Raw genomic sequence first — 26,713 nt, 5'->3', positions numbered from 1 at the left:
GAGCACAATGGAACTGGGCTGAGAGACGAATATAGGAGCGAGAAACACATCGGAGGTGTTCAATATTTAAACCAATGTGGATTAGCTCGGTCGCCGTGCACGGGCCGGGTTATTTTATGCGAGAGGCGTCCTAATCATTCAAATAAAAATCCCCAGATCTCCCGTGGCAACAGAGAACAGTCTGAGGGAACCTTTCAAATTCGGAAATGTAATAATTCTGGAATGTTGCATATCCAACACTTCCAGATATATCTGGTAAATAAAGAGTCACAGACAGGGAGCGACAGACAGTGTGAGAAGCTGAAACTACCTTCAGTTCCAGGGGTTTACTGAAGTTATTATAAATATTCCCTGTCTACAGATGAAATGCTACAGCCTCTTAAACTCCTTTCAAATTCCGCTCCAATACACACGGTCACAGTGAACCGAGACTTCTGCAGTCGATTGCACACTGATCGAATTAATTAATTTGAACGCAGTAAATACAATGTTTTAAAATTTAATTTAATTTGTGATTTAATTTTGCCCAGATATTGGCGCAGTTGGCAAAGTTTCACCGCATCCCGCCTGCAAGATTTTGGAATCGAGTACCTTAGAAATCCTTTTTTAAAAATCTGTAGACAGGGAATATTTATAATAACTTCAGTAAACCCCTGGAACTGAAGGTAGTTTCAGCTTCTCACACTGTCTGTCGCTCCCTGTCTGTGACTCTTTATTTACCAGATATATCTGGAAGTATTGGGAATGCAACATTCCAGAATTATTACATTTCCGAGTTTGAAAGGTTTCCCTCAGACTGTTCTCTGTTACCACGAGAGATTTGCAAATGTTTGCGGAGAGAGAGAGAGAGAGGAAGTGACTTTTGGCAACAGTTTGATATTTGCCCATCTCACGGCCGCCCCATTGCTTTATCTGTCAGATAACATCGGCAGGAATAAATCACCTACCGCTCACCGCACCACCCTCAGCTCAGGGTGAAGGGGAGTCAGCTCTCAGAGGGCCGGGCTGTGATCGAGGCAGCACCGATCAGGCGAGCTTTCCATGCCGTTCCATGCTGTGCCAGATGTTGGAGAGAGGCGATTCGCTCTCCCATTCAGTTCCGGAGGAGATTGAGTTCACCCACAGTGTGCCAGGTTTCTTGTGATGTGGAGATGCCGGTGATGGACTGGGGTTGACAATTGTAAACAATTTTACAACACCAAGTTATAGTCCAGCAATTTTATTTTAAATTCACAAGCTTTCGGAGGCTTCCCCCTTCCTCAGGTGAACTGTTTAAATCCACTGAAGTGCTTCACCATATTGTGACTGTCTGGAGCTCACGGCAGCAACAGGCTTCTCCAACAGCGGCACAAGAGGGGGCTGTTTCTTACAGAACTCCCGAGAATGTTCAGCACAGGAACAGGCCATTCGGCCCAACAGGTCTGTGCTGGTGTTTATGCTCCACACGAGCCTCCTCCCTCCCTACTTCATCTCACCCTATCAACATATCCTTCTATTCCTTTCTCCCTCATGTGATCATCCAGCTTCCCCTTAAATGCATCTACACTATTCACCCCAACTACTCCTTGTGGTAGCGAGTTCCACATTCTCACCACTCTCTGAGTAAAGAAGTTTCTCCTGAATTCCCTATTGGATTTATTAGTGATTATCTTATATTTATGACCCCTAGTTCTGGTCTCCCCCGCAAGAGGAAACATCTTCTCCACGTCTACCCTATCAAAGGATGTGGAGATGCCGGTGATGGACTGGGGTTGACAATTGTAAACAATTTTACAACACCAAGTTATAGTCCAGCAATTTTATTTTAAATTCACAAGCTTTCGGAGGCTTCCTCCTTCCTCAGGTGAACGTTGTTTTCCAACAATGTTCACCTGAGGAAGGAGGAAGCCTCCGAAAGCTTGTGAATTTAAAATAAAATTACTCTATCAAAGCCTTTCATAATCTTAAAGACCTCTATCAGGTCATGCCTCAGTTTTCTCTTTTCTAGCGAATAGAGCCCCAGCCTGTTCATTCTTTCCTGATAGGTTTCTGTTTTAAATCTTTCCCCAACCCAGATTCCTGGACTTTAGATTTTAATTTATTGCCTTCTCTAAAATTAATTCCCTAATCATTTGCAAAAAATGAGGGCATTCCATGTTCCTTAAATTTTCTTTATATTTTATTTTCTGCTTTCTTTATTTTAAGTCTGTCTTATTATAAAGGCATTAACTTACTCTTTGAAATTGATATTTTTCAATTACCCTTCTTTCCCCCACATTGTTTGCTCCTTTTATATTTCCTATCAACTACATCGAGTTCCACCTCTGTGAGCGCCATTCCTCTTTGATACCTCTCAGAACTAGTTAAAACTAAAATTATTGATTAAGGGACAACCTCATTCAAATTGACCTTATATGGAGGTCATATAAGGTAAAGCAGAAACGTGTGGAATGTCACGTAGAGGGGATAAGAAAAAGGTGTCAAAAGTGTTGGAACGGATGCGTGGGATTCGATTAAGGTCTGCAGCCCGTGTATTGAGTTCGCAACTGTAATGTGTTTGAGTCCTCCAACTAAACTTGCAAGGTTTTTATCATAAGTACTGCAGTTAAGTGTATGTTTTATTTGCAGTATACTTCATAAACCTGTGACATCTGACATCAAATGTTGCAAGCTCTATTGGTTTGAGGAGTAAATTCTAAGAACACATACATTTACCCCTCTTCCAACTGAAAGATCGCACCTCTGACAGTGCAGCACTCCCTCACTGGAGTGTCAGCCGAGGTTATGTGCTTAAGTGTTAGCTGTGACTCAGTGGGTAACACTCTCGCCTCTGAGTCAGAAGGTTGTGGGTTCAAACCCCACTCCAGGGACTTCAGCACATAATCTAGGGTTGATATTCCCAGTGCAGTGGAGGGAGTCTTTCAGATGAGATGTTAAACCGAGGTCCTGTCTACCCGCTCAGGCGGACATAAAAGATCCCATGGCACTATTCGAAGAAGAGCAGGGGAGTTCTCCCCAGTGTCCTGGGCAATATTTATCCCTCAACCAACATCACTAAAACAGATTATCTGTAATTTATCTTACTGCTGTATGTGGGACCTTCCAGTGCGCAAATTGGCTGCCGTGTTTCCTACATCACAACAGTGACTACACTTCAAAAAGTACTTCATTGGCTGTAAAGCGCTTTGGGACATCCTGAGGTTGCTATATAAATGAAAGTCTACCTATCTATTAAGTCATGATGTGGAGATGCCGGTGATGGACTGGGGTTGACAATTGTAAACAATTTTACAACACCAAGTTATAGTCCAGCAATTTTATTTTAAATTCACAAGCTTTCGGAGGCTTCCTCCTTCCTCAGGAACATTTACCTGAGGAAGGAGGAAGCCTCCGAAAGCTTGTGAATTTAAAATAAAATTGCTGGACTATAACTTGGTGTTGTAAAATTGTTTACAATTATCTATTAAGTGTGGGACTTGAACTCACAACTTTCTGGCTCTGAGGTGAGTCAACACCAACACCTCTTTCACATTAAATGCACTTGTGCCTAATCCTGCCTGGGACCTTCTCACTCACCCACCTCCCAAAATCCGCCGCTGCAAGCAGCAAGCTCGTGCACGCCCGGGCTGGCGGGCACACGCACGCGCGCGCACCCGGGAGGGAGGGACGGCGGCGCGCACGCTGACGTTGCGGCTCCCGCTGAGTAAATCGCCGCCCTCGTCGTTTGAGGCGCTGCCGGGGCCGAGTGGCTTTTAATCGGATCCGCTCTCGCCCCTCCCCCCTAATCCCAAATGGAGACGGAAAACTGACGGGAAGCGAATCCACGGCATCAGCGGAATTCGGCGACGCGCTCGGTGGTGAGGGCCGGAGGCCGAGGGCCGAAGCCCGGGGGGGTCGGGGTGAGGCGATGCACCGCGGCGCGGGGCGGGCGGCCGGCAGCCGCCGCTGTCTGGATGCGGAGTGAAGGCGGGCGCGCTCCCATTGCCGCCGGCTGGGACCCGCGATGGATAAACTGACCATTATTTCAGGATGTCTCTTCTTGGCTGCCGACATCTTCGCCATCGCCAGCCTGGCCAACCCTGACTGGATCAACACCGGAGAGTCCGCAGGTCGGTGCCCCCAACACCTCCCCCCCCGTGCCCTCTAACTCCTCCAGTGCCCCCCAATACCCCCAACTCCACCAGTGCCCCCCCCAACTCCACCAGCGCCCCCCAATGCTCCCCAACTCCACCTGTGCCCCCCAATACCCCCAACTCCTCTCCCCGTGCCTTCCAACTCCTCCAGTGCCCCCCAATGCCCCCCAACTCCTCCCGTGCCCCCCAACTCCTCCCGTGCCCCCCAACTCCTCCCGTGCCCCCCAACTCCTCCCGTGCCCCCCAACTCCTCCAGTGCCCCCCCAATGCCCCCCCAACTCCTCCAATGCCCCCCCAACTCCTCCAATGCCCCCCCAACTCCTCCAATGCCCCCCCAACTCCTCCAGTGCCCCCCAACTCCTCCAGTGCCCCCCAACTCCTCCAGTGCCCCCCAACTCCTCCAGTGCCCCCCAACTCCTCCAGTGCCCCCCAACTCCTCCAGTGTCCCCCAACTCCTCCCGCACAGTGACCTAAATCCTCCCCTAACTCTTCCAGTGCCCCCAATACCCTAACTCCTCCCCCCCACAGTGACCCCCAACTTCCTTCATTCCCAGTTCCATCCTCCCCTCAAGTTCATCTTTTTCCCCCTCTCTCCCCCCTCCCCTTCCATCCTCCCCCCTCCCCTTCCATCCTCCCCCCAACTCCTTTCTTTCCCCTTTACCCCAGTGTGCTGGTGGGCCCCAGTCCTGCTGCTGCTCTCAGTTTCTCCCTCTGGAGACAGTGCACCATCCCCCTGTGAATTTGTGTGTAAGAGACAGCAGAGGCTCCCTAACAAGCCTGCTATACTTCTAGCTTTTACTTTTAAGTCGACCGAAGAGAAATTATTTATCTTGTTCTCTGGTGTAAAATTAGAATTTTTTTTCCCTCCAGACTTTGATATATATCTGATCAATTTTAGAAGCTCTGAGTGCTGGTGATTCTATCCTGTTTGGGGGAAGCTAGCAGGAAATCCTGCTGCTTTGCACGTTTTGGAGAGGAACGTTTCACTGCTGCCCAGTCGCTCAGGACAAACCAGAACCATTTGGTTTTAAATGTTGCTGTGCCTGATCTAATTTCAGATTGAGGAGAAAGTATGCATTTGTTTTGGGTCCATTTACGCAGCGCAGCAGTACTGAATATTTCTGATGAGTGTTTCTTTGTTTACACTTTTAAAGGCCACCTGGTCACACCTACTCATTACTAGCCAAGCTGAAGTGTTGTAAAATATTACTCCTTTTGTATAAAAGGCATATTAAAATGGGGACCCAGGCAGTATTTATATTAAAATGCAATTAAGAAAACAGACATGAATGGTCCTGTTTTTTAAAATTAAAGACAAATCTTTTTATTTGTGGAACTTTTAAAATGCTGCATTGTACAGGAGTTTGAAAGGAAAACAGGAACAGTTTACTAGGATATATGGTATAACTGACTATTACATTTAACAAAGGACTCTGCAAGGTTGAAATACTGGTAAATCTATTAAAAGTGTTTGATAATTGTGAAGTAGCACAATAATGTACCAAATATTTGAGACATCAGATATGTGTGACTACAAAAGCATGATAGTTTTGAAATGCTAGTTTCGCTTCCTGTCTCCTGAGGTTTTGGCAGTAAAACTGTTAGTAAATTTATTTGAGGAACTGAAGTTCACAATAAATTAGAACAGATGGTGGCAGCTGATTTTTAACCCATTGTGGCCTTTGGTACACGATCACGCAGCAATACACTGTCACAAAACTTGCGCAGCACCTGGTCTTGTTTGATTAAAACTTGGAAAAGATGGGTCATCACATAACACATAAGTAGCACTTGGTACCTATTCACTCTGCATTTATTTATCTCTTGTGGTAGAGTGTCAACCTTGGCTCGGTGGGTAGCACTCTTGCCCTTTGAGTAAGAAGGAGGCCATTTGGCCCATCGTGTCCGCGCTGGCAAGGTTGTGGGTCCGAGTCCCACTCCAGAATTTGAGCACATAATCTAGACTGACACTCTAATGCTGCACTGTCGGAGGTGCCATCTTTTGGATGAGCCGTTAAACTGAAGCCCCATCTGCTCATCCCGTGGTGCTGTTCAAAGTAGACCAGCGGAGTTCTGCAGATGTCCTACCAACATTTATCACACAGAAAAATAGATTGATTGGTCATTTATCTCGTTGCTGTTTGTGGGGCCTTGCTGCGCATAAACTTGCTGCCGGGTTTGCCTACTAAACAACAGTGACTACATCTCACAAGTAGTTGCCTGTAAAGCGCTTTGGGACATTCTGGGGATGTGAAAGGTGCCATGTTTGTATTTTCTTTTTGTTTTTGCCGTGTTGGTTGTCTCCTCTAAGTTTCTTTCATTGCCACTGTTTGTACCTAGTGTCTTCAGAGTAATTGAGGGGCTTTGAGTGGGTGGAATAATTTTCATGTAAGTTGCTGATGTGTGTTGAGTATTTGGCCGATTAAACGTTTCAGTGGTCCAGTTTCCAATTGTTAACCTATCAGAACCACCATATGGTGCAATCAGTAACCATAGCAATCAGTCAAATTGTAATGTTAGAAGACAGCTCAGTGTAGCTAATGGATTTGCTTTTAGTTCATACTTGGGGACCTATGATACATCAATAAATGTATGTTTTGTATGTTTTTGTACACCAGAAATCAGCATTGCACGATCCAGGACCACTTGATTTGTGCCCTCCTGCATCTCATACTTGGTTATTTGTATGGATCTATTGTTTGTAGATCAAGGTCTTATCTGCTCTCCTTACTATTGAAAGTGTTTCTTCCATTTCATGTTGTACAAGGTTGCCAGTTAGCAGAACATTGGTGTTGGTAAACTATTCTTTTACGGTGAAATGTTTAAGTTTAAAAATGATTCTAAACCTGTCTTATCCCAGTACGTTAGCCACTAGCCACATGTGGCTAATTGGGAATCCAGATGTGGCTAATTGCATTTATGATTAGTAAATAATCAATGAGTAACAGACACAGTCGTTGGGCATGTGATCTCAATACTCGTGCAGAAAGGAACATCGGAACAGAAGTAGGCCATTCAGCCACTCGAGCCTGTTCCGCCATTCAATCAGGTCAAGTATGTGTGTGAACTTTAACCGTTTTGTGTGTTTGTTGGTAAAATGGTGAGATGAAAAGCAGAGAGTGCGAGTGTTTTTTGATCGTGGCAAAAAGAAAATTAAGTTTAAATTTGTATTAAAATTCCATGCAATGAATGGGAATTGTGTTCTGGGCCACCATCTCTACAATGTTTTTTGATCTCCGATGTGCAGCTGTGACTTCTTTGCTCTCTTTTGGCTCACAGTATCTTTTGCTGCACATTGTTTTCAGTGGAATAGTGGGTGTTGCAGGGGAAGATGATATTGCAAGCCAAAGCTGAGTGAAAAAGCTTTAGAGGACTTGGCTTATATTCCCTTGAGTTTAGAAGGTTGAGGGGTGATCTAATTGAGGTGTTTAAAATGATTAAAGGGATTTGATGGGGTAGCTACAAAGAATAAAATTTCCTCAAGTGAGGGAATTTAAAACAAGGGGGCACAATCTTAAAATTAGAGCTAGGCGGTTCAGGAGTGAAATCGAGAAGCACTTTTCCACACAAAGGGTAGTGGAAATCTAGAATTCTTTCCCCAAATGGCTGTGGATGCTGGGGGTCAATTGAAATTTTCAAGGTTGAGATCGATAGGTTTTTGTTAGGTAAGGGTATCAAGGGATTATGGAGCTAAGGTGGGTAGATGGAGTTGAGGTACAGGTCAGTCTTGACCTGATTGAATGAATGGCGGAACAGGCTCGAGTGGCTGAATGGCCTACTTCTGTTCCGATGTTCCTTTCTGTACATAGAAATGTTACTGAGGAGGAGAAATAAGCCATCTCTTGCTGAGCTTTCAATTAAAAAAAACCTGTATGATGGGCCGAATGGTCTTTTTCTGTGCTGTTTGAATCTATGAAAGTTTTCCCACCCCACCCGAAATACTTGAGAATGTCCAAGTATTTTGCACAAATCTCATTTCCATACATTTTCAAATTATAATAGAGTTTGTTACTTTATGGGAGGAGAAATTGTTTTATAATTACTTGCATTTTTATAGAGTGTTTCATGTTGAAGTGTCTCAAGTTACTAAATAGTTCAGCACTTTTTTGAGTGCAATGTTATATAAGCAACCCTATATATTTTCTGATGTCGTACATTACCCTAGACAAATCATTTCAGCTGTGTTGCAGCTAGCCTGAACTTAATATATCTAGATTTTCAGCTGCCTGGTAATCACTGAAATTAAAAGCAGATTCAAAGTCTTTCTTTAAGTCTGTTTTTTCTGCTTACTTGTGCGTCTCCTGATGATATGGAAGCATTAATTATTGAAGTTACATGAATTTTCATCAGTAGCAAAGAAAAACATTACAGCTCAACAATGAAAATTGCTATCTGACCATTTTTGGACTTGGCAACTCTTAATATACCATAACTTTTTACAAAGCCTAAGATAATAGGAGATTGTAAAAGACTTCCAAGTGTCGTTTCTTTATTGTATGGTTTTATTGACTTCCATAATCTTATCCTAGTGGTTTAACAGCAGCTTCTTGTTTATACACTTTATCTGAAGCCTTGATTTTTATATCTAGCCCAAATAAGAATCATCATAACAATATATCGTGAATGGCTTTGCTTTGAATTAAGTACTCAATCCTTTCGTGTTTGTTTTGTACCATTTCCAAACATTTATTTTGCACATCATTTTACCACCCAGTAGTACTTGTCTCTTCCTTCAGTTTTGTTTTTTGTTCTGCTTCTTTATTCCTGTGTGTAACTTGTTTTCACTTGTCCTGTGTAACGTGCTTTTACTCCATCCCCTCTGTGTAACTTGCTTAATGCAGTTACGTAATCCAATCCTCTGTAATAAAGTTGGATGTGATTTTAAGGAGAGGCACTAGTGTGCTATAACCAATTGTTTTAAAGTGACAGGTGCAGACTGTACTTGGCATCAGATCTTTCAGTATATAATATTTCTCGTTCAATCTCCAAATATTGATGCAGTAATCTTTATAATTTACTAACTGCAGCAGCATTCTGCACAGTATGCTAATACTGAAATGAATAGTAGGCACTAAGGCTCGTTTGTTTTTTCAATTCTCACTGTCCTCGCTCAGGTTTTACACCTTGCACTGCCCCCAATTGTCGGGGTGGGTGGAAAGACGTGATCCTAGACCTTTGCAAATGCTGCAGTGATGAAACAGATTGTTAGAAGGTGTTTTGAGCATGGCACAAGGTGACCTTCCTCAGACTGGGGAGATGCCTGGCTTCTATTCAGGTCTTCTCCATGATGGATGGCTGACACTGATAACATAGGGACAGAAGTAGGCCATTCTGCTGTTTGGATGATTACAGGCATGAGCCTGTGTCCTGTCACTATGTGGTACAGCTTGGGGCTTCTGTCAGTGTAAGTGCACGTACATATTACATTAATGATAGAAAGTGATTGCATGTCACCTCCCAGCCTCAGTGCTGTAGCAATCACTCCATTTATATTCTACTGCAGCCAAATTAGCCTTAAAACAAAAACTGCACATGCGTGCTATTTTGTCAGTGCTGGTACCTTCACATTGGCTGGGCATTACTGAACCAACCGATGCCTTTGTGTGTTGGCTGCTTTCAACAGCAAGTTGTTTTTGTACTTGTGTTGCCATCAGAGGCGAGAGTTCCAACCATCCATTTTGGCAGTGTGTACTGGATCCAGTGAAGGGACTGCCATTTTATGTTCACAGTTTACTGCCGACTTTTTGTTCATTTTTAGGGTAAATAAGATCTTTTGTTTGCAGTTAAGTCTATAGCTCAGTTGGCTCTCTGGATATTAAACAAAGGGATGTGCAGAGGATCATCAGGAGCTAGAATAGAGATGGGACCAGATTTTATTTCTTTGTGCCTCTACTGTGATGTTCCAGAAGGACTTGTGGTTGACACTGGCTACTTTGAGCCGATTTCAAACGCTGAAAGTTAAGAGATCCGGAGTGTGTTGTCCTAAGTTTGATATATTTAGTAAAACTCTAAAGTACTTGGGCTTTCTGGTTTTGGGGTTAAACTGATGGCACCTAACCACTGCAAAAAAAAAAATTTAAAAATTGAAATTGATGTTTATGAGCCATCGGGCAGATTAAAACGTCTTAGCAATGCGTATCGCTTGTCATCTCCAAGAAAGCTGGTACAATGTTTACACACGTAAAGAAAACAAAGGAACCCACTCTGAGGTCCTGATTTCCTCACTGGTCAGGCTGTCTGGTGTGATGCGAGGTTAATTTCTCCCTTCAGTGTTTCTTCCCCTCCCTACGCCCCAAAATTATCTAAAACAAGATAATAAGCTGCAGAAATTTTGCCAATTTTTCTCTTTGACATATTAATGCAGTAAAAAGAAAAACGCCAATTTAAAATTTGGATTTCAGTATGACCAAAAGATTTGAAACATACCAAAGCCGGAATGGGGACAGAGTGGGGGAAGTGGGTCTAATTGGATAGCTCTTTCAAAGAGCCGGCACAGACAGGATGGGCTGAATGACCTCCTTCTATGCTGTATGATTCTAAGTAGCAAAATTAAACAGCGGAAATCTTGCTGGCCGTGTTCATGGAACCTGCCACCCCTGGATTTCACAGTGCAGCTATTTTACTGTGTGGATGTTTTGATCCCTGGAAATATGTAGAGAAGACTAATTTTATTTATTCTGTTGCTGAAATGCAGTAGGATAACTTTACATTCATTTGCATCTGTGCAGAGTTGCACAAAAGGTTACAGATTCTGACTTTGGAGTGTCCAGAACAATAATTCAATACCACACTGTTCTATGCTGAAATAGAATATGAACTTAATTACAGTGACCATTGCTTTTTAAGAATAGCTCTATTTACTGATTTCAGAATTTGAATTACATAGGAGAATAGAAACGTGCTTTCTCATTGGTTTAAAATTGCTAATTTCTGACCGCATTACTGTTTTCATAAATCATGGGTTTGGATAACCTGTTGGTAGGAGGTCCCATTTTCTCTGTTATCGTAGTAGGGCTCAGCAGCAATTTATGCCCCTAGCATGGGTTTTCAATGCATTGCAGGATGTGTGTTTCATATGGTTGGTTATGTTGGAGTCCTGTTGTACTTTCCTTGCAGACTCTTGAGCCCCATTAAACAACTTCCTGCTGTTTTCTCTGCTGCGTAAAGTAAAATTTCAATGGTTAGCATTTATTGACAACTTGCAGCAACTGCAGCCTCAGCGCGAAAGCGGTAGTAGCATTGTGTAGTCAGGGAAACAACTGATGTGCTGTTGCTGTTCTTGTATATTAATTTATATAAAATTATGCACTACATTTGTATACCAACTGTGAAAGCACTGCTGCGGTTTGTTGGATGATGCTGCCTTCTGGAGATGGCGCTGTAAAAACAAAGGGAATGGTGCCCTGGCCCCTGGTGGCCAGGAACTCCACTTCACGCAAAATTGTGTTCCTTGCCTCCAGGGGCAGTGCCCTGGCCCCCGGAGGCAGATCTAAAATCTGCCATCGCAGGCTCCTGTTACGCTCTTGAAAAAGTTGGAATTGCATGTGAATTTGTTCTGTTTTTGCTGCTAATCTCTGAGAGCACCCTGGGGTGCAAATGGGTTGAATTCATAACACAGGCAACTGCGCTGTAATGCACAACTACTTCAAGTGCAAGCAATTCTGCAGTATAAATGGGTTGTCTGTCTGGGGTTTATCTAAACACTGCAACATTAGTGGAATCAGCTTTTATAAGGAGACTTTGCGAACTACCGTAGCTCTGTGAATTGTGTTCCCTCTCACTGTCCGATGGCTCTAACACTTGTTCTATTCTAAGTGTCATGCTTTTCTTTAAATGACTGCGTGGAGAGCGGAGCAATTTTTGGCACCTAGTATCAGTGTGAAGCACTGCCAAGCGTACGTAGCACGAGTTCAGTACTCCTGCTCCTGCTAATCTGTAGCATAAATGTGGTTAGACTCTCCATGGCATCCACAGGACATTTTGCTTTCCACACAAGTCATGATTTTTGGTTTCTCCTTTTGTCCTAGTTACAGCGCAGTCTTGCATTGGAGCACCAAAGTCTTTAATTGTGCTCCAGTGCGGTAGCTATAGTATTACGTTATGCCTGCCTGGGATTGCAGCAATATTTGGGACACCAGTTTGTGAAGGATGTTTTTGTGCAGTCTCTGATGCACACGGTCTGCAGTATATTTGCGGTGAAGCAACTTTCTTAACATTCATTTCTAAATGTTAAAAAAAAAACATTTCAGGCTGCCCCAAAGCACTGACATGGTCCCTTATTTAATTAGGATTTCAATGATCTTGGTTCCTGCCCCAGTTTAATTCATCAAAAAATAAAAGACAGTACTATTTGTCAGCTTGGGGATACAATTTAGCCTGTCTTACAGATTTTTTTGTTGGTAACCTGTATGTGTAGTGACCATAGCACCCAAGTACAGAGAGAAAGTCTCCAATATAAAAAAGGAAGTAAGATAAGGAAACAAATTACAGTTGAAATGTTAACTGATAGTCGCAGAAAGAGCTGCTTCCTGAGGAGAGATGGAGGGAGACAAAGGTTGCCACTCACTCTTATCAGGATAATTGCAGCTAGTTTCATATTTTGGATTTTAGTATTCTAATCAGTGAATTGAGCAATTGGCTCCAACCAGTACTGGAAATACACAACAGGTCAGTCAGCATCTGTAAAGAAAAAAAGACTTTGTTAAAGTTTTGGATATTACCTTAAATTTTGGATGAAATCCTTGAGTTAAGCATCAACCGTTAATGAATCAGTTAGGATAGAGGCTGATATCGCATCACTTCACAGGAGGAAAGGATAACAAATGGAAATTTATAAATAGTACCAACAGTAAAATAAAAGTGCAGAAATGAGTTTTTGGAGCTGTTGGCTTTTTTATCATATGCTTATATAACAAGGGTTTTTCTGGAGAGCTTATGAAGGACCACTATAATTTGGAGCAAATTCTGTACAGGCTAGACGTGACCCATATACAGTACTACATGTAACAGATTCCTTTTGGCAGATGTTTATTTGATAGCCTGATGTGTTGCCATACTTGACTAGAAGGAAACATGATTCCTGCTAATGGAAAAGTGCCAGTACTGGTGTATTGTTGGTTATGCTTTAACTGCATTTATTTGTGGTTTTAAAAAATATTTTTGTATATTTGGGCAAAATAACAGTCCAGTACAGGTATTTTTTTCAATTAGATTGACTTTAATTTGTGTGAATAAACAGCAACATATTGACTATCTTAAAAGAGATCACATGAATAAAATGCATGCTAATTGTGCCTTTTAAAAAATTGACACAAATTATAATGAACCAAAATAATCTAACATCATAAATCACTTTACTTGGGTAAGGTTTTATGGCCAGGAAAAAATAATGTGGTTTTGCAGTATATTGATTAATTCACTAGTGTTTTTTCTTAAAATTGCACCATGATTTCCATATGAATGGGGGGAAAGGTGCAGGGAGTGTAAAGAAAGCAATTTTCCTAGCAGTGGTCTGAGTTAGTCATATACAGGACAAACAAATATGTTATAGAGACGTCTTAGTGAAACTACCATGATGGTGATTCAGGCAGAGTTGCAGGGAGGGAGTGCAATTAAAACAAATCTTATGTTGACTGTATTAGTAATCATAAAAATGAGCTTTAACTTGCCATTTTACTGTACCATGTACCTGCAAAGGCAAAGCACATGGCAGTGCTTTGGTGTTGTGGGTCACAGGGTGGTGAGTTAATTACGGTATTAAGTGCTTAGTATTTCTACCACAGGTGCACAGCAGTAATAAGGTAAAGACACACAAAGAATTGTAGTTACTGCGAAATCTGTCTGAAAGGAAAAATTTTTTTTTGAGGAACCTGGTAACTGCTTAGAGGCCTAATTCCCTTGGCCCAGCGTCCTTTACAGATGGCTTATTTCTGTTTTCCTTAATTATTGGATGTGTTTTGTTTTCAAGTCTCTGGAAGACAGATAGGTGGGATGAGATGCTTCCTCTGCATCAGTTAGTCAGTCTTTGGAGGTTCATGTGTGAGCTAATTGGACCCCAGTGGACACATCTATGTAAATGTGAAAGTGTTCTCTTCTGAAGACACCAATGTGGGTTGTTGTGATTTTTTTTTTTAAAGTCTCTCTCTCTAGATGTGCCTGTAGGATCTATATGAATATTATACCAGGAACAGCTTTCCCTTTTGTCTTCCTTCTCTTTTTTTGGAGGGTAAAAAGCTGTTTATTATTAATTTGACTAGTGACCTGTCCTCACAATCTGTGAGTGTATATAAAGTGCTGGTTTGTTGAATTTGCTAAACGTGTAAGTGGATTGTTGAAAGAGATGCAGCAAATAGCAAATAGAAAATTACTGCTGTGGGCAAAATCCTCCCACTATCTAAAATACAGTTTATTTGTACACATATTGATCATGAGATTGTGCAAGAATTTCCCTAAACCAGCAGTAGTGTCAAGTTTGTATAAAATGATGAGGGTGCAAATGTGTCCCAAAACTTAGTGTACATTGGTGATTGCAATACTTCACGTCTTGTTTACACTCTGATCAGAAGTCAGAAGGTGGATATGAGCTTTGTGATGGCTTGTTTGCTGCTGATGGAGAACTCTGTGGGCAATAGCAAGAGCGCAGTGCGAACAGAGTGATGCATGTATGTTTGTGGTTTTCACGCCCCTCTCTGAAAGTATCATCACCTCCGTCTCCAATATAAACCCCAGCTGATGGAGGCGGCTTTAAAAATAAAGCATTGTGGCTGGTGTGCTCCCATCTCCTGACAAACGGGCAGCAAATCTGTTTTGCTGCTGTTGCCCTGCATGGAACTTCCTCAGCCATTGGGGAAGACACCGACACCAAAGAGATATTTGTAAGTAGTGACGTTTCAAAATGGTCCCAGTTGCAGTATGGACAGGGTGGTTTCCACGGCAGTGGGACTGGGCGCCAGCTTTGGAGAATCGCCTCAGGAAGCGGCTCTTGGCTCTACGGGGCATCAGCTCACGTAGTTGAAATTGTCTTCACTGCACCGCAAGTGGTTTCACCATTCGGTGGGGGGGAGTAAAGAGAGTTGCAGAGGTGAAAAATTATGACACATGCCAGCCTGTCAAAAAAAATATCCGAATGCGTCTAGCAGATGTAAACCCGCTCAGGTTGTCTTTTTACTTTATTCTCTATCTTTTTCTGATTTTAATTCAGCCAGAAGAGCAGGAAGATTTAGGTGGTAACAGTCATAGCCCCTGAATGAGAAGGCAAGATTGTTATGGGTGATGGAGAGGAGCATTGGCAGAGGTCCATTTGGCAATTGAAATCTGCCTATTTGTACTGGCAGGAACATTGCATTTAATCCATTTAGAAAAGATGAATCTTACCAAAGAGATGGTTACATATTTTCCACAAAGACTAAATTTGCATCGCTGGGTAACTCACCTCCTCTGTGTTAAATATTTCATTAATAATGTAAATCCCTGTTGAGGGTTGCTGTACCTCATTAGCTACAGGCACACAATAGTTTGAGTGCAGCAAATTGACGTGCGCAAATAAGCAAATTGCTGCTTGTATCATGAGAGCACTTATTCACCCATAAGGGTGGTCTCATTAAGACAGGAATCATAGTTGAAATGTTTAATAAGGATTAAATTAAACTCCTTCCCACATGGAGTTTTTCAGTTACCTGAATCGTACTATGGCGACCACAGAAATAGGAAAGCCTGAGGTACTGGGCTCCTTGTTTTCGCAGCGTCACTCAGTAAAGTACACTTCATACTCTTGTTTTGGGAGTGTAAGCACAGGCATCCTTACAGTGCGTATGAATGTTGATACTGTATGAGCTACTGTTAGCCAATTTAATAATTTGCGTGGCAGCAACTGGTCCTGATTCTCTTGCTCGCAGCTACATTAGAGGATTTTTTTTTTGTGTTTGAAATGTCTGGAAAGTAGATAAATACCAATGCTAAGAAGAGTGGGCTTTAAGCAGTGAATAAAGCCATGTAATTGATTCAGTGGTTGTAGAAGATGTACGTAATGGGTTACTAGTGGGTTCTGAACTGTCATTTTGTTCTCTAATGCCAGTGTATCATCAGCGCATTAGCTATGATTGATTTTATATAGCCAGCGGTAAGGCATTATGCGACTAAAACTCTCTTGATTGTTGTGCATTGGAATCAAATGCTGGAAAAGAAGGGACTGAAACATAGGAGCAGGAGTAGGCCATTCAACTCCTCGAGCATGTTCCACCATTCATTTAGATCATGGCTGATCTGCACCTCAACTCCATTTATCCGCGTTTATTCCATATCCCTTGATATCCTTACCCAACAAAAATCTCTCGATCTCAGTCTTGAAAATTTCAATTGACCCCCAGCACCCACAGTCTTTTGGGGGGAGAATTCCAGATGCTTGATCACGCCATCCTGCTCAACTGCCTCTCATCCATGGCCCACCTTATTGGAATTGCCCTTGCGTGGTTCCATTCCTACCTGCCATAGCACAGCCAGCGTATCTTCAGCAACACCTGCCTCTCCAGCTCCTGTATAGCCACCTCCACCGTTCTTCAAGGATCCATCCTCTTCCTCATCTACGTGCCTTGTGGTAACATCATCCATGGACACGGAGTCAGCTTCTACATGTACACTGTCCACATCCAGTTCTACTTCTTTTGACCCCGTGACCATCTCCGTGCTGTTAGATTGCCTATTTGACGAATCATGGATGAGCCAGAATTTCCTACAGTTGGATATCGGGAAGGCTGAAGCCATTCACTGTTTTTTGCCCCAAACAAAAATTTTACACCCTTGCCAGTGACTTCATCCCTTTTCTTGCTGTTTGCTCAGGCTGAACCAGGTTGCACATAATCTCAGTGTTCCGTTCGATCCAGCGTTGAGCTTCAAACTCCATATCCTATCCACTGATAAGACCGCTTACTTCTACCTCCACAGCATTGCGTGCCCCTGCCTCTACCCCACTGCCTTCACCTCCAGACTCAACTTCTCCCATGCCTTCCTCCTGACTGCCACTTTTCATAAATTCCAAATCTCCACCTTTTGTATTCCATCCCACGCAACATTGTGCTTGCCCATCACTCCCAACTTTGCTGACCTACATTAGCTCCGTGTTGAATTTGAAATTCTCCTCTATGTCCTCACCCCAGTAACCTCTACAACCTTCTCCAGGCTTGCATCCTCTCCAGTCCTCTTGACTGCGGCTGCCTGTTTGTTCCCTCCTTCCTCCGCTCCACCTTTGGTGGCAGAGCCTTCAGCCGTGTAGGCCTTAATCTTTGGAACTCACTCCCCAAATGCTCTGAGTGAAAGAGATTGGAAATAAAACATCTACACCTCTCATTTTACGTGCAATAAAGGGTTATATTCAACAACTTCGTGTGCAGATTTCTATCTGCAACCGTGTGCATGTGCAGTCATAGTTTAAACATTACTTTATGTAATTTCTACACTTGACTGACTAGTTTTATGGTAGCTATTGCAGTCTTTCATTAAAAAAAATGAACATTCCATCATGCTGTTAACCTGTAATAAACATTCATCTTGCATATGTAATGAACCTGGCAGAACATGAATAACATACTAGTTTGTACACTAGTAATTTTATGAGGAAGACGATATTTTACTGGAGTAAATTTTGCTTGACTGATTTGCAGTGAACTCTTAGTGTTCCTAACCCTCCTTATCTCTGCAACCTCCTTCAGCCCTACAACCCTCCAAGATCTCTGCGTTCCTCCAACTCTGGCCTCTTGTGCATCCCTCACTTCCTGCGCCCCACCATTGGCGGCCGTGCCTTCAGCCGTCTAGACCCTAAGCTCTGGAATTCCCTCCATAAACCTCTCTGCAACTCAACCCTCTCCTCCTTTTAAGATGCTCCTTAAAACATATCTCTTACCTGTCCTAATGTCTCCTCCTTTGGCTCGATGTCAATTTTTGTTTGATTACGCTCCTGTGAAGCGCCTTGGGAGGTTGTACTACGTTTAAAGGCGCTATATAAATGCCAGTTGTTGATGCTTGAGATTTTCGGTCAGAGTTGGTGATACCCTAGCAGGGCTCACCCAGAAGAAGCACCATCGCATATTCAAAGTTAAATTTCTGCATTGCATCAGAGATGACTTGTATTACATGGATCAGTGGTCTTAATGGCTTTATAATTACTATTAAAATGTGAGATTGCCTTTATGTTTTCTGTCAATTTCTTTATCTCTGTATGGTTTCGTATTAAGCTGTGATCAAACACAGTGTAGTATTTTAGGATGCACTGTGGAATGCCACGAATGTGATTTTCGCAAAAGGATTTTAAATGTTGTATTTGTTCAGGTAATAGTTTTGAATGCATCCAGTTATTCTGTATCCTTCTATCTTTTTATGCGTATTGAAGTCCTTTTGGAATATATTTTTTTTGTTACAAGAAACCATTTAGTCCAGAAGCACAGTGAAGAGTGGGCCTACATAGTTAGAAAATATCTGTCCGCTTTCTTACATACTGAAGCCGTGTTTCTGGGTACAGCTCTTTGAGCAGATTTTGATTGAGTCTTGTGTACGAATGCCATCTTAGTGTGCTTTTTTAGAATTTAGAAGCTGATAAATATTTTAGGGTATCTTTCATATGGAGTACCTCTTTTTAAATGACTTATTTATGATTTTATCTTCTTGCGTAAAGTACCCTTTTGTGTATGGAAGAACAGGAACTCCTCCCTCCCAACAGTCTCATGGGTCGTTACCCTTTTTCACTTTGTCTTTCAGATATATTTATTCAGGTTTGTTGCGCAAAAGCAGCCATTTGAACTGTTGAATCCTACTGATAAGATAAATTTCAAATGATTATCTTCATTCACTGTGGTGTTGCCTTATAGTAGAATAATAAAGCAGCCCTGATTTTGAGCACTATGGGATTATGTTGCTGACTAATGTTAATTGAACTGTGTCCTGCTACCACTTTGCTGTTTGCTTTACAACTATGGCGGTTTAAACTTTGAGGCCTAGAGGCCTAGAGCTGTCTGACATTTGAATTTTGATGTATGACAATTTGGCTACACAATGTGGTATGTTGCCTTGTGGACAGCAGCTCTGGCAAAAGAACCGGGGGGCGATGAGGAGAAATATTTTTACATATCGAGTCGTTATGACCTGGAATACACTGCCTGAAAGCAGATTCAGTAGTAACTTTCAACAGGGAATCGGATATATACTTGAAAAAGAAAAAAATTGCAGGGCTATGGGGAAAGAGCGGGACAGTGGGACTAATTGGGTATCTCTTTCAAAGGGCTAGTACAGGCACAAATGGCCACCTTCTGTGCTATATCGTTCTACGGTGTAAGGAGACAAGACTGCTTCGTTATGACCTGAGACCAGCTTTGAAGCTTTTCACCCCATTTTACCACAAGGCATCATAACCTTCACCACCACCCATAGATATACACTGCAGATAGTTTATTGAAAGATTTTTGCAGGGGAGGCCGAATGGTCTCCTTCTGTGCTGTACGGTTTTATGATGTGAGTGAGGGGAGACTGTATTGATATTTGCAGCCCTAGTGGGAGGGCGATCTCTAAAGGCAGGGAAAGTGACGTTTGTGTGCGATTCACACACAGGGCAGCTCTCCACCAGACTATGATTTGAGCAATCAATGACCAATTACAGTTTGAAACAGTTCAAATTCACGTGTCCACCATTTGACTCGTATACTTGATAGCAATGGTATCATTTTGTAATGTTCCTCCAATTACATTATGCAGCACAACAGCTCAGACGGGCTTTAATGGGATTAGTTGGCATTTGAGCTGGTCAGATGCCAAAGGAAGCTTTCTGGTTGTTATTAGGTCTATTAATCTTCTTATTTAGTGCTTTTAGCTGCCAGTTTTAAGTACAAATTAGAAAATAGGACTGGCCTTTGTACAATAGGCTTGATTCATCACAACCAATGAAGTGGGTCATAAAGGTTTTATTTTTTTGCTTTAGTGCAATGAGTCTTATTAATAGCTGAATATTTAAATTGCAAAATGGCACAAATGCTAATTTTTCTTTTTTGAGTGTTTAAACATTACTACTTTTCTGCCTTGTTTTATGTGTTTTGACATTTAAATGCTACCAGTGCGGGATATCTCAAACCTGGCTTTTAACTGATGCACTTATGTTCTCTCCTAATAATTACAAGCGTTCAATGTAGATTAATGACCAAGACCTGTCCTACGCTTGAAACGTACAAACCAAATCATTGTCCCAGGCTTTTCAGTTCCCCCTCATGCAAAGACTGCTCATTTCCACAGTCTCCAGAGTCTATTATCCCCTCTTATCTCTGATGCAGTGCTTCACCACACAGTTTACTCTAAGTCATCATGAAACTGTGATGCACCAAAATCAAATGTCAGACACCCCCAGAAGTCACGCACTCCAAGCCCTTTGTAAATTGAAATGGCATCGCCATCAAGCTACAAGGGGGGGTGGAGGGAGGGGTAAAAATGAGTGGAGTTTGAAAACACAAACTTCAGACTTGGAGGTGAGAGTGCTACCAACAGAGCCAAGCTGACAGTGTATTTAGGCAGAGGGCCACAATTTGCTGCTAGATTGTTGGATCCAGGAAAATCTTGGCTGTGAATTGGTGTCAGGTTACAGGACCCCTTTCACCACTGGTACTCCATATCACGAGTAGCATGTTCTAAATGCAAAGCGAACAGTTGGCTTGTAATCTTTTATTGCACACAGTTAATTTCAGATTCAGCTTATAAAACACTCAATCTTGGCTGTCCTGATTAAACATCCTCTGATGTGTTACGGCCTTGTCTACAGGGTATTTCCCCATTGCACGCAGTTAAATAAAAATGGGGCATGGTGAAAGTTCAAATGAGGTGTTTTAGGTGCGAGTTACGCTCCATGGTGCCATAAATGGATTAAAAGTTGCTGCATGAATTTCACCGCTAATTGCAATGTGCGCACCATGCCAAGATAGTTTGCAAGCGACCAGTGAAAATCACTTTTTGACTGGCCCAGTCTCCGTGTGTGAGCATGTGTTTATTGTGCCTGTTTATATAAGGAAACCTGTTAGTATATGCTAACTGCACAGAAGTGGAATAAGGCTGGTGTGAAAAAGCAAATAAGAGGGGTAAAGAGAGAGTATGAGAATAGAATGGCGGCTAACATAAAAGGGAATCCAAAAGTCTTCTATAGGCATAAATAGTAAATGGGTAGTAAGAGGAGGGTTGGGGCCAATTAGGGAAAAAAAGAGATCTACGTATGGAGGCAGAGGGCATGGCTGAAGTACTAATTGAGTACTTTGTATCTGTCTTTACCAAGAAAGAAGATGCTGCCAAAGTCACAGTAACAGAGGAGGTAGTTGAGATACTGGATGGGGTGAAAATTGATAAAGAGGAGGTACTAGAAAGGCTGGCTATGCTTTAAGTGGATAAGTCACTCGGATGGGATGCATCTTAGGTTGCTGAAGGAAGTACGGATGGAAATTGCAGAGGTGCTGGCCGTAATCTTCCAATCCTCCTTCGATATGGGGGGTGGTACCAGAGGATTGGAGAATTGCAAATGTTACATCCTTGTTCAAAAAAGGGTGTAAGGATAAACCCGGCAACTAAAGGCCAGTCAGTTTAATCTCGGTGGTGGGGAAACTTTTAGAAACAATAAACCGGGACAAAATTAATAGTCACTTGGATAGGTGTGGATTAATAAAGGAAAGCTAGCACGGATTTGTTAAAGGCAAATCATTTTCAACTAACTGGATTGAGTTTTTTGATGAGGTATCAGAGAGGATTGATGAGGGCAATGCAGTTGATGTTGTGTATATGGACTTTCAAAAGGCATTTGATAAAGTGCCACATAATAGGTTTGTCAGCAAAATTGAAGCCCATGGAATCAAAGGGGCAGTGGCAGCATGGATACGAAATTGGCTAAGTGACAGGAAACAGACTAGTGCTGGTCGGTTGTTTTTTGGACTGGAGGGAGGTATACAGTGGTGTTCCTCAGGGGTCGGTACTAGGACCGCTGCTTTTTTTGATCTATGTTAACAACTTGGACTTGGATGTACAGGGCACAATTGCAAAATTTGCAGATGACACAAAACCTGGAAGTGTAGTAAACAGTGAGGAGGATAGTAATAGACTTCAAGGGGACTGGTGGAATGGGCGGACACATGGCAGATGAAATTTAATGCAGAGAAGTGCGAAGTGGTACATTTTGGCAGGAAGAATGAGGAGAGGTGTAATATAAACTAAATGGTACAATTCTAAATGTGGTGCAGGAACAGAGACCTGGGGGTATATGTGCACAAATGTTTGAAGATTGGCAGGTTAGGTTGAGAAAGTGGTTAAAAAAGCATACGGGATCCTGGGCTTTATAAATAGAGGCATAGAGTACAAAGGCAAGGAAGTTATGTTGAAGCTTTATAAAACTCTGTTTCGGCCACAACTTGAGTATTGTGTGCAATTCTGGGCATCGCACTTTAGGAAGGATGTGAAGGCCTTAGAGAGGGTGCAGAAAAGATTTATTAGAATGGTTCCAAAGATTAGAGACTTCAGTTACGTGGATAGACTGGAGAAGCTGGGGTTGTTCTCCTTAGAACAGAGAAGGTTGAGAGAAGATTTGATAGAGGTGTTCAAAATCATGACAGGTTTAGATAAGGTAAATAAAGAGAAAGTGTTCCTATTGGCGGAAGGGTTGAGAACCAGAGCGCACAGATTTACAGTGATTGGTTCTTTTGTCAAGGGCGACGTGAGGAAAAACTTTTTACACAGTGAGTAGTTATGATCTGGAATGCATTGTCTGAAAGGGTGGTGGATGCAGATTCAATCGTGGCTTTTAAAAAGGAATTGGATAAATATTTGAAGAGAAAAAATTTGCAGGGCTACAGGGAAAGAGCGGGGGAATAGGACTAACTGGATTGCTCTTACGAAGAGCCGGCACAGGCTAGGTGGGCCGAATGGCTTCCTCCTGTGCTGTTATGATTCTGTGCTGTGTATTTTTGTGTGTGTATACTTCATTACTGTGCATCATTGATCTTTTCATTTACAAGTCCTGCTGCCTTCTAGCTCTACAGCTTTTGTATCCACCTTTTTCCACAAGGGGCAACCTGACACCAGTTCACAGCCAAAATTTTCCTGAATCCAACAATCTGACAGCAAATTGCGGCCCTCTGCCTAAATACACTGTCAGCTTGGCTCTGTTGGTAGCACTCTCACTGCTGAATCTGAAGTTTGTGTTTTCAAACTCCACCCATTTTTACCCCCTCCACCCTCCTTGTAGCTTGATGACGATACCATTTCAGTTTACAAACAGCTTGCAGTGCGTGTCTTCTGGGGGTGTCTGACATTTGATTTTGGTGCACCACAGTTTCACGATGACTTGGAATGAACTGTATGGTGAAGCACTGCATCAGAGGTAAGAGGGGATAACAGACTTTGTGGGCTGTGTGGAAGTGAGCAGTCTTTTCGTATCCACGTTGATCTTGTGCTCTCTGCTTTTGTTTTGATTCTGAAGTTTGAAGTGATTTCATTTTTATTTTCTTTCCCATCTCGCATTCTGACCCCTTGTCTCCCTTTTATTCTCTCTGGCTTCTTTCTTCCTAGTCTAACTCTGATGGAGGTTTGATGAATCCTGCCTGTGGCAGTTCATCCCCCGACCCAGACCTAATTGCTTGCTGCTGTCTTCAAAATAAAATGTAAGCTTTTTGCTCTTTTTAAAAAAAAGACTTGCAATTATACAGCATCTTTCATAACCTCGGGACATCCCAAAGTCCCATTAGTCCTTTTTTTAAAAAAAAAGGAAATCAGCGGGGATAGGGGAATGAACCCTATAAAACCAAGGTAAATCCAGAGAAAATCTGTGTTTATTTTGAACACATCACTAAAACTGAAAACGAGCAAGGGACTTCTTTTTAAAAAAAAACATGTATCGGCAAGCTAAATTGCAATCCGCAAATATTTGCACAGTTCACAGACACCACTTTTGTGGGACTTGCCATCAGACTCTCACTTAAGCCCTTGATAGTTTTATTTCAAATTGGAAGTAAAATTGAAGAACCTTTGTTTATTGTTTATCACTATGATGGCAGGATATTAAAAATTGTTGGAGCTTATGCAGAGGTGAACAGTTGTGATCTTGTTTTAAGTAAGCAATGCCCTGGTGTGTGACCTGAGTCTGTCTTCAATTACCTCAGTCTTCAGGGGACTATCAGCGTCAGTGTGCTGCTGTCCTTGCTCCATACTGAACTAGGAATTAAAGACTGACATTTGCTGCAGTATGAAGAGTCAAGTCCTCATCCTTAAAATTGATCCACGTCCTCTTTTTAGAAAAAAAAGAAATCCAATTGCACAGCCTTTGTTATTTGCTGAAAATCGGGTGCAGAGATGAATGCGCATTGCATCAAGTGACCTCCGCATGGCGCATCCAATGTGCTTGCTCACATCCCTACATTTTGTACTCTTCTGCAGACCTGAATTTTGGTAAGGAAACAATGCGAAATCTGATTTCCTCCCACCTCCCTAAATTCAGAAGGAAATCATTTTTGTCCCTGATTAATCATCCCCCCCCCCCCCCCCCCAGCCAAAAAAAATCCCTCAATTTATCAGTGAAAAATAGATTAAAAACTGATTTTAAAGGCCCCAACTAACGGTAAACAATGGAGCTGGTTATTACAATTCAGGCTTTTGGTGTATTGTTCTCTCTAGCAATGATTCCGTTTGCAATGACCGTATTTTGTCTCTCTTCTACACCACCCTCTGTGAACAGTCTTGCGTGTTCTGCCCTTGCAGAGTTTGCATAGTCCAGGTGATGTTTTACTATGTTAAAGGCGCTATATAAATTACATCCAGCGCAATTCGAGTTTCTGCGATCTTTTGCACTGGTTCAAAAATCATTGCGCTGAAACCGCCCCGCCCACAAAACTGGCCACGCCCCCTGAACAAAATAATGGCAAGGACGAGGATGGCAAGTTTCCGCCAATTGCGCCCATTTGCGGCCTCTCAAGGAGAATCTTCAAATTAAGCTAGTTTTCTCAGGTGCACAGGCATGAGTAGGCATGGTTTAAACTTATTACGTATTACATACAATAATTACCGATTGTGCCCAAAGTGAAAACCCTACACACTGGTGTCCGTTTATCCCTTAACGCTACAAAAAAACTCAGATTTGCTGGTCATTCATCTCATTTGCTGTTTGTGGAACTTTGCTGTGTGCAGATTGGCTGCTGACCTTGTCTACATAGCAGTGACTACACTTCAAAAGTAATTCACTGTGTGTGTGTGCACGATTGGGCTCCATATCATAGAATCTTACAGCACAGAAGGAGGCCATTCAGCCCATCATTTATCCTGAGGAGGGGTTTTCACCCTAAAATATTTTACTTTTTGTCCTTGTCATGCCGTTTTCGCTGTTTCCTCTTTTCTTTGCTAGCAGCAATGTGTACATGTTCTTTGCAATGATTTTGTTTGGTGTTTTGGTCCCTATACATTTTCACACAGCATTTGAAGATCAAAGCTGTATCCTTGCTGTTCATTTAAAATGGAGACACTTTGATTTGTAGATTAGTTGTTTGTCTTCTGGCTTCCGGTTCAAATTGTGGCTCTCGTGGGTCTAAAAATGTATAAGGGATTTATTGATGAGGTTGGGATTTTCTTCAACTGAAATCAGTCAACTAGTTTTGTAATTTTTTTTCTGCAATACATTATTTATAAACAGGTTTTAGTACCATTGATTAATGATTCAGTCTTAAACTTGCAGACTCAAGTCCCATACAGTGGTTGAGGGTACGGTACTGTAGTGGTTATGTTACTGGACTAGCAATTCAGAGGACGTGAGTTCAAATCCCACCATGGCAGTTTGAGAATTCGAACTTAGTTTAAAAAAAAAATCAGCAAAAGTGACCATGAAGGCATCAGATCATTGTGAAAATGCAACTGGTTCACTAATGTCCTTTTAGGCAAGGAAACCTGTCATCCTTAGCTGGTCTGGCCGACACGTGACTCCAGTTCCACACTGTGGTTGACTCATAACTGCCCTTTGACGTGGTCTAGCAAGCCACTTGGTTATATCAAACTGCTACACTGCACCACCATCTTCTCAGGCAACTAGGGATGGGCAATAAATACAGGCCTTGCCAGCGATGCCCACATCTTGCGAATGAATATAAAGAGTTTTGGACAGTATGCATACATTTTCATGCTGATAAATATCCAGAAAAATCCCTTGTGTCTTGCAATTCACTTTGGAAATAGCTCTGCCCCAACTCCTGCTGCTGACTGCGTTTTCCAGTACCTTCATAAATCCTGAGTTATATGTTGCTTTGGTGCTACGCTAAATGCCTGACAGAATGGCCTGGTTGCTTGGAGTTGCGATTCCATAGTGACGGTCCTGGCAATGTTGGGAAGAGAACAAATCAATTAAGCAATCCATGCCAAAAGAAAGTTTAAGTGGCAATTGGATATCAGATTAACTATTTTTTAGCCTTTGAAGCGTAGAGTTCACATTAAATTAAAGCTGAGCTGCAGAGGATCATTAGAACAACTAAAAAGGAAAGCGATGTACAGAATGTTTTTCAATAAATATAATCCTGCCAATAGGCATAATTCCAGACAAAGCAAGAACAAAACTGTTGCAACGTTAG

General features: G+C 42.2%; 1 protein-coding gene across 1 annotated transcript in view; it reads left to right on the top strand.

Annotated features, from left to right (window-relative positions):
- Nucleotides 1-3,653: 3,653 nt before the first annotated feature.
- The window catches only part of LOC137340778 (uncharacterized protein C16orf52 homolog B), an 88,153-nt gene continuing 65,093 nt past the window's right edge, over nucleotides 3,654-26,713 (top strand). Inside the window, exon 1 of the mRNA XM_068003538.1 lies at nucleotides 3,654-4,088. Coding sequence (XP_067859639.1) covers nucleotides 3,983-4,088 — 106 coding nt within the window. The 5' untranslated portion in view covers nucleotides 3,654-3,982. The remainder of the gene's footprint in view (nucleotides 4,089-26,713) is intronic.

The sequence above is a fragment of the Heptranchias perlo genome, chromosome 22 (genome assembly GCF_035084215.1).
Source record: "Heptranchias perlo isolate sHepPer1 chromosome 22, sHepPer1.hap1, whole genome shotgun sequence".
Classification (NCBI taxonomy): Eukaryota; Metazoa; Chordata; class Chondrichthyes; order Hexanchiformes; family Hexanchidae; genus Heptranchias; species Heptranchias perlo.
The sequence above is the reverse complement of the archived record's forward strand: the minus strand, read 5'-3'. Positions and strand labels throughout refer to the sequence as shown.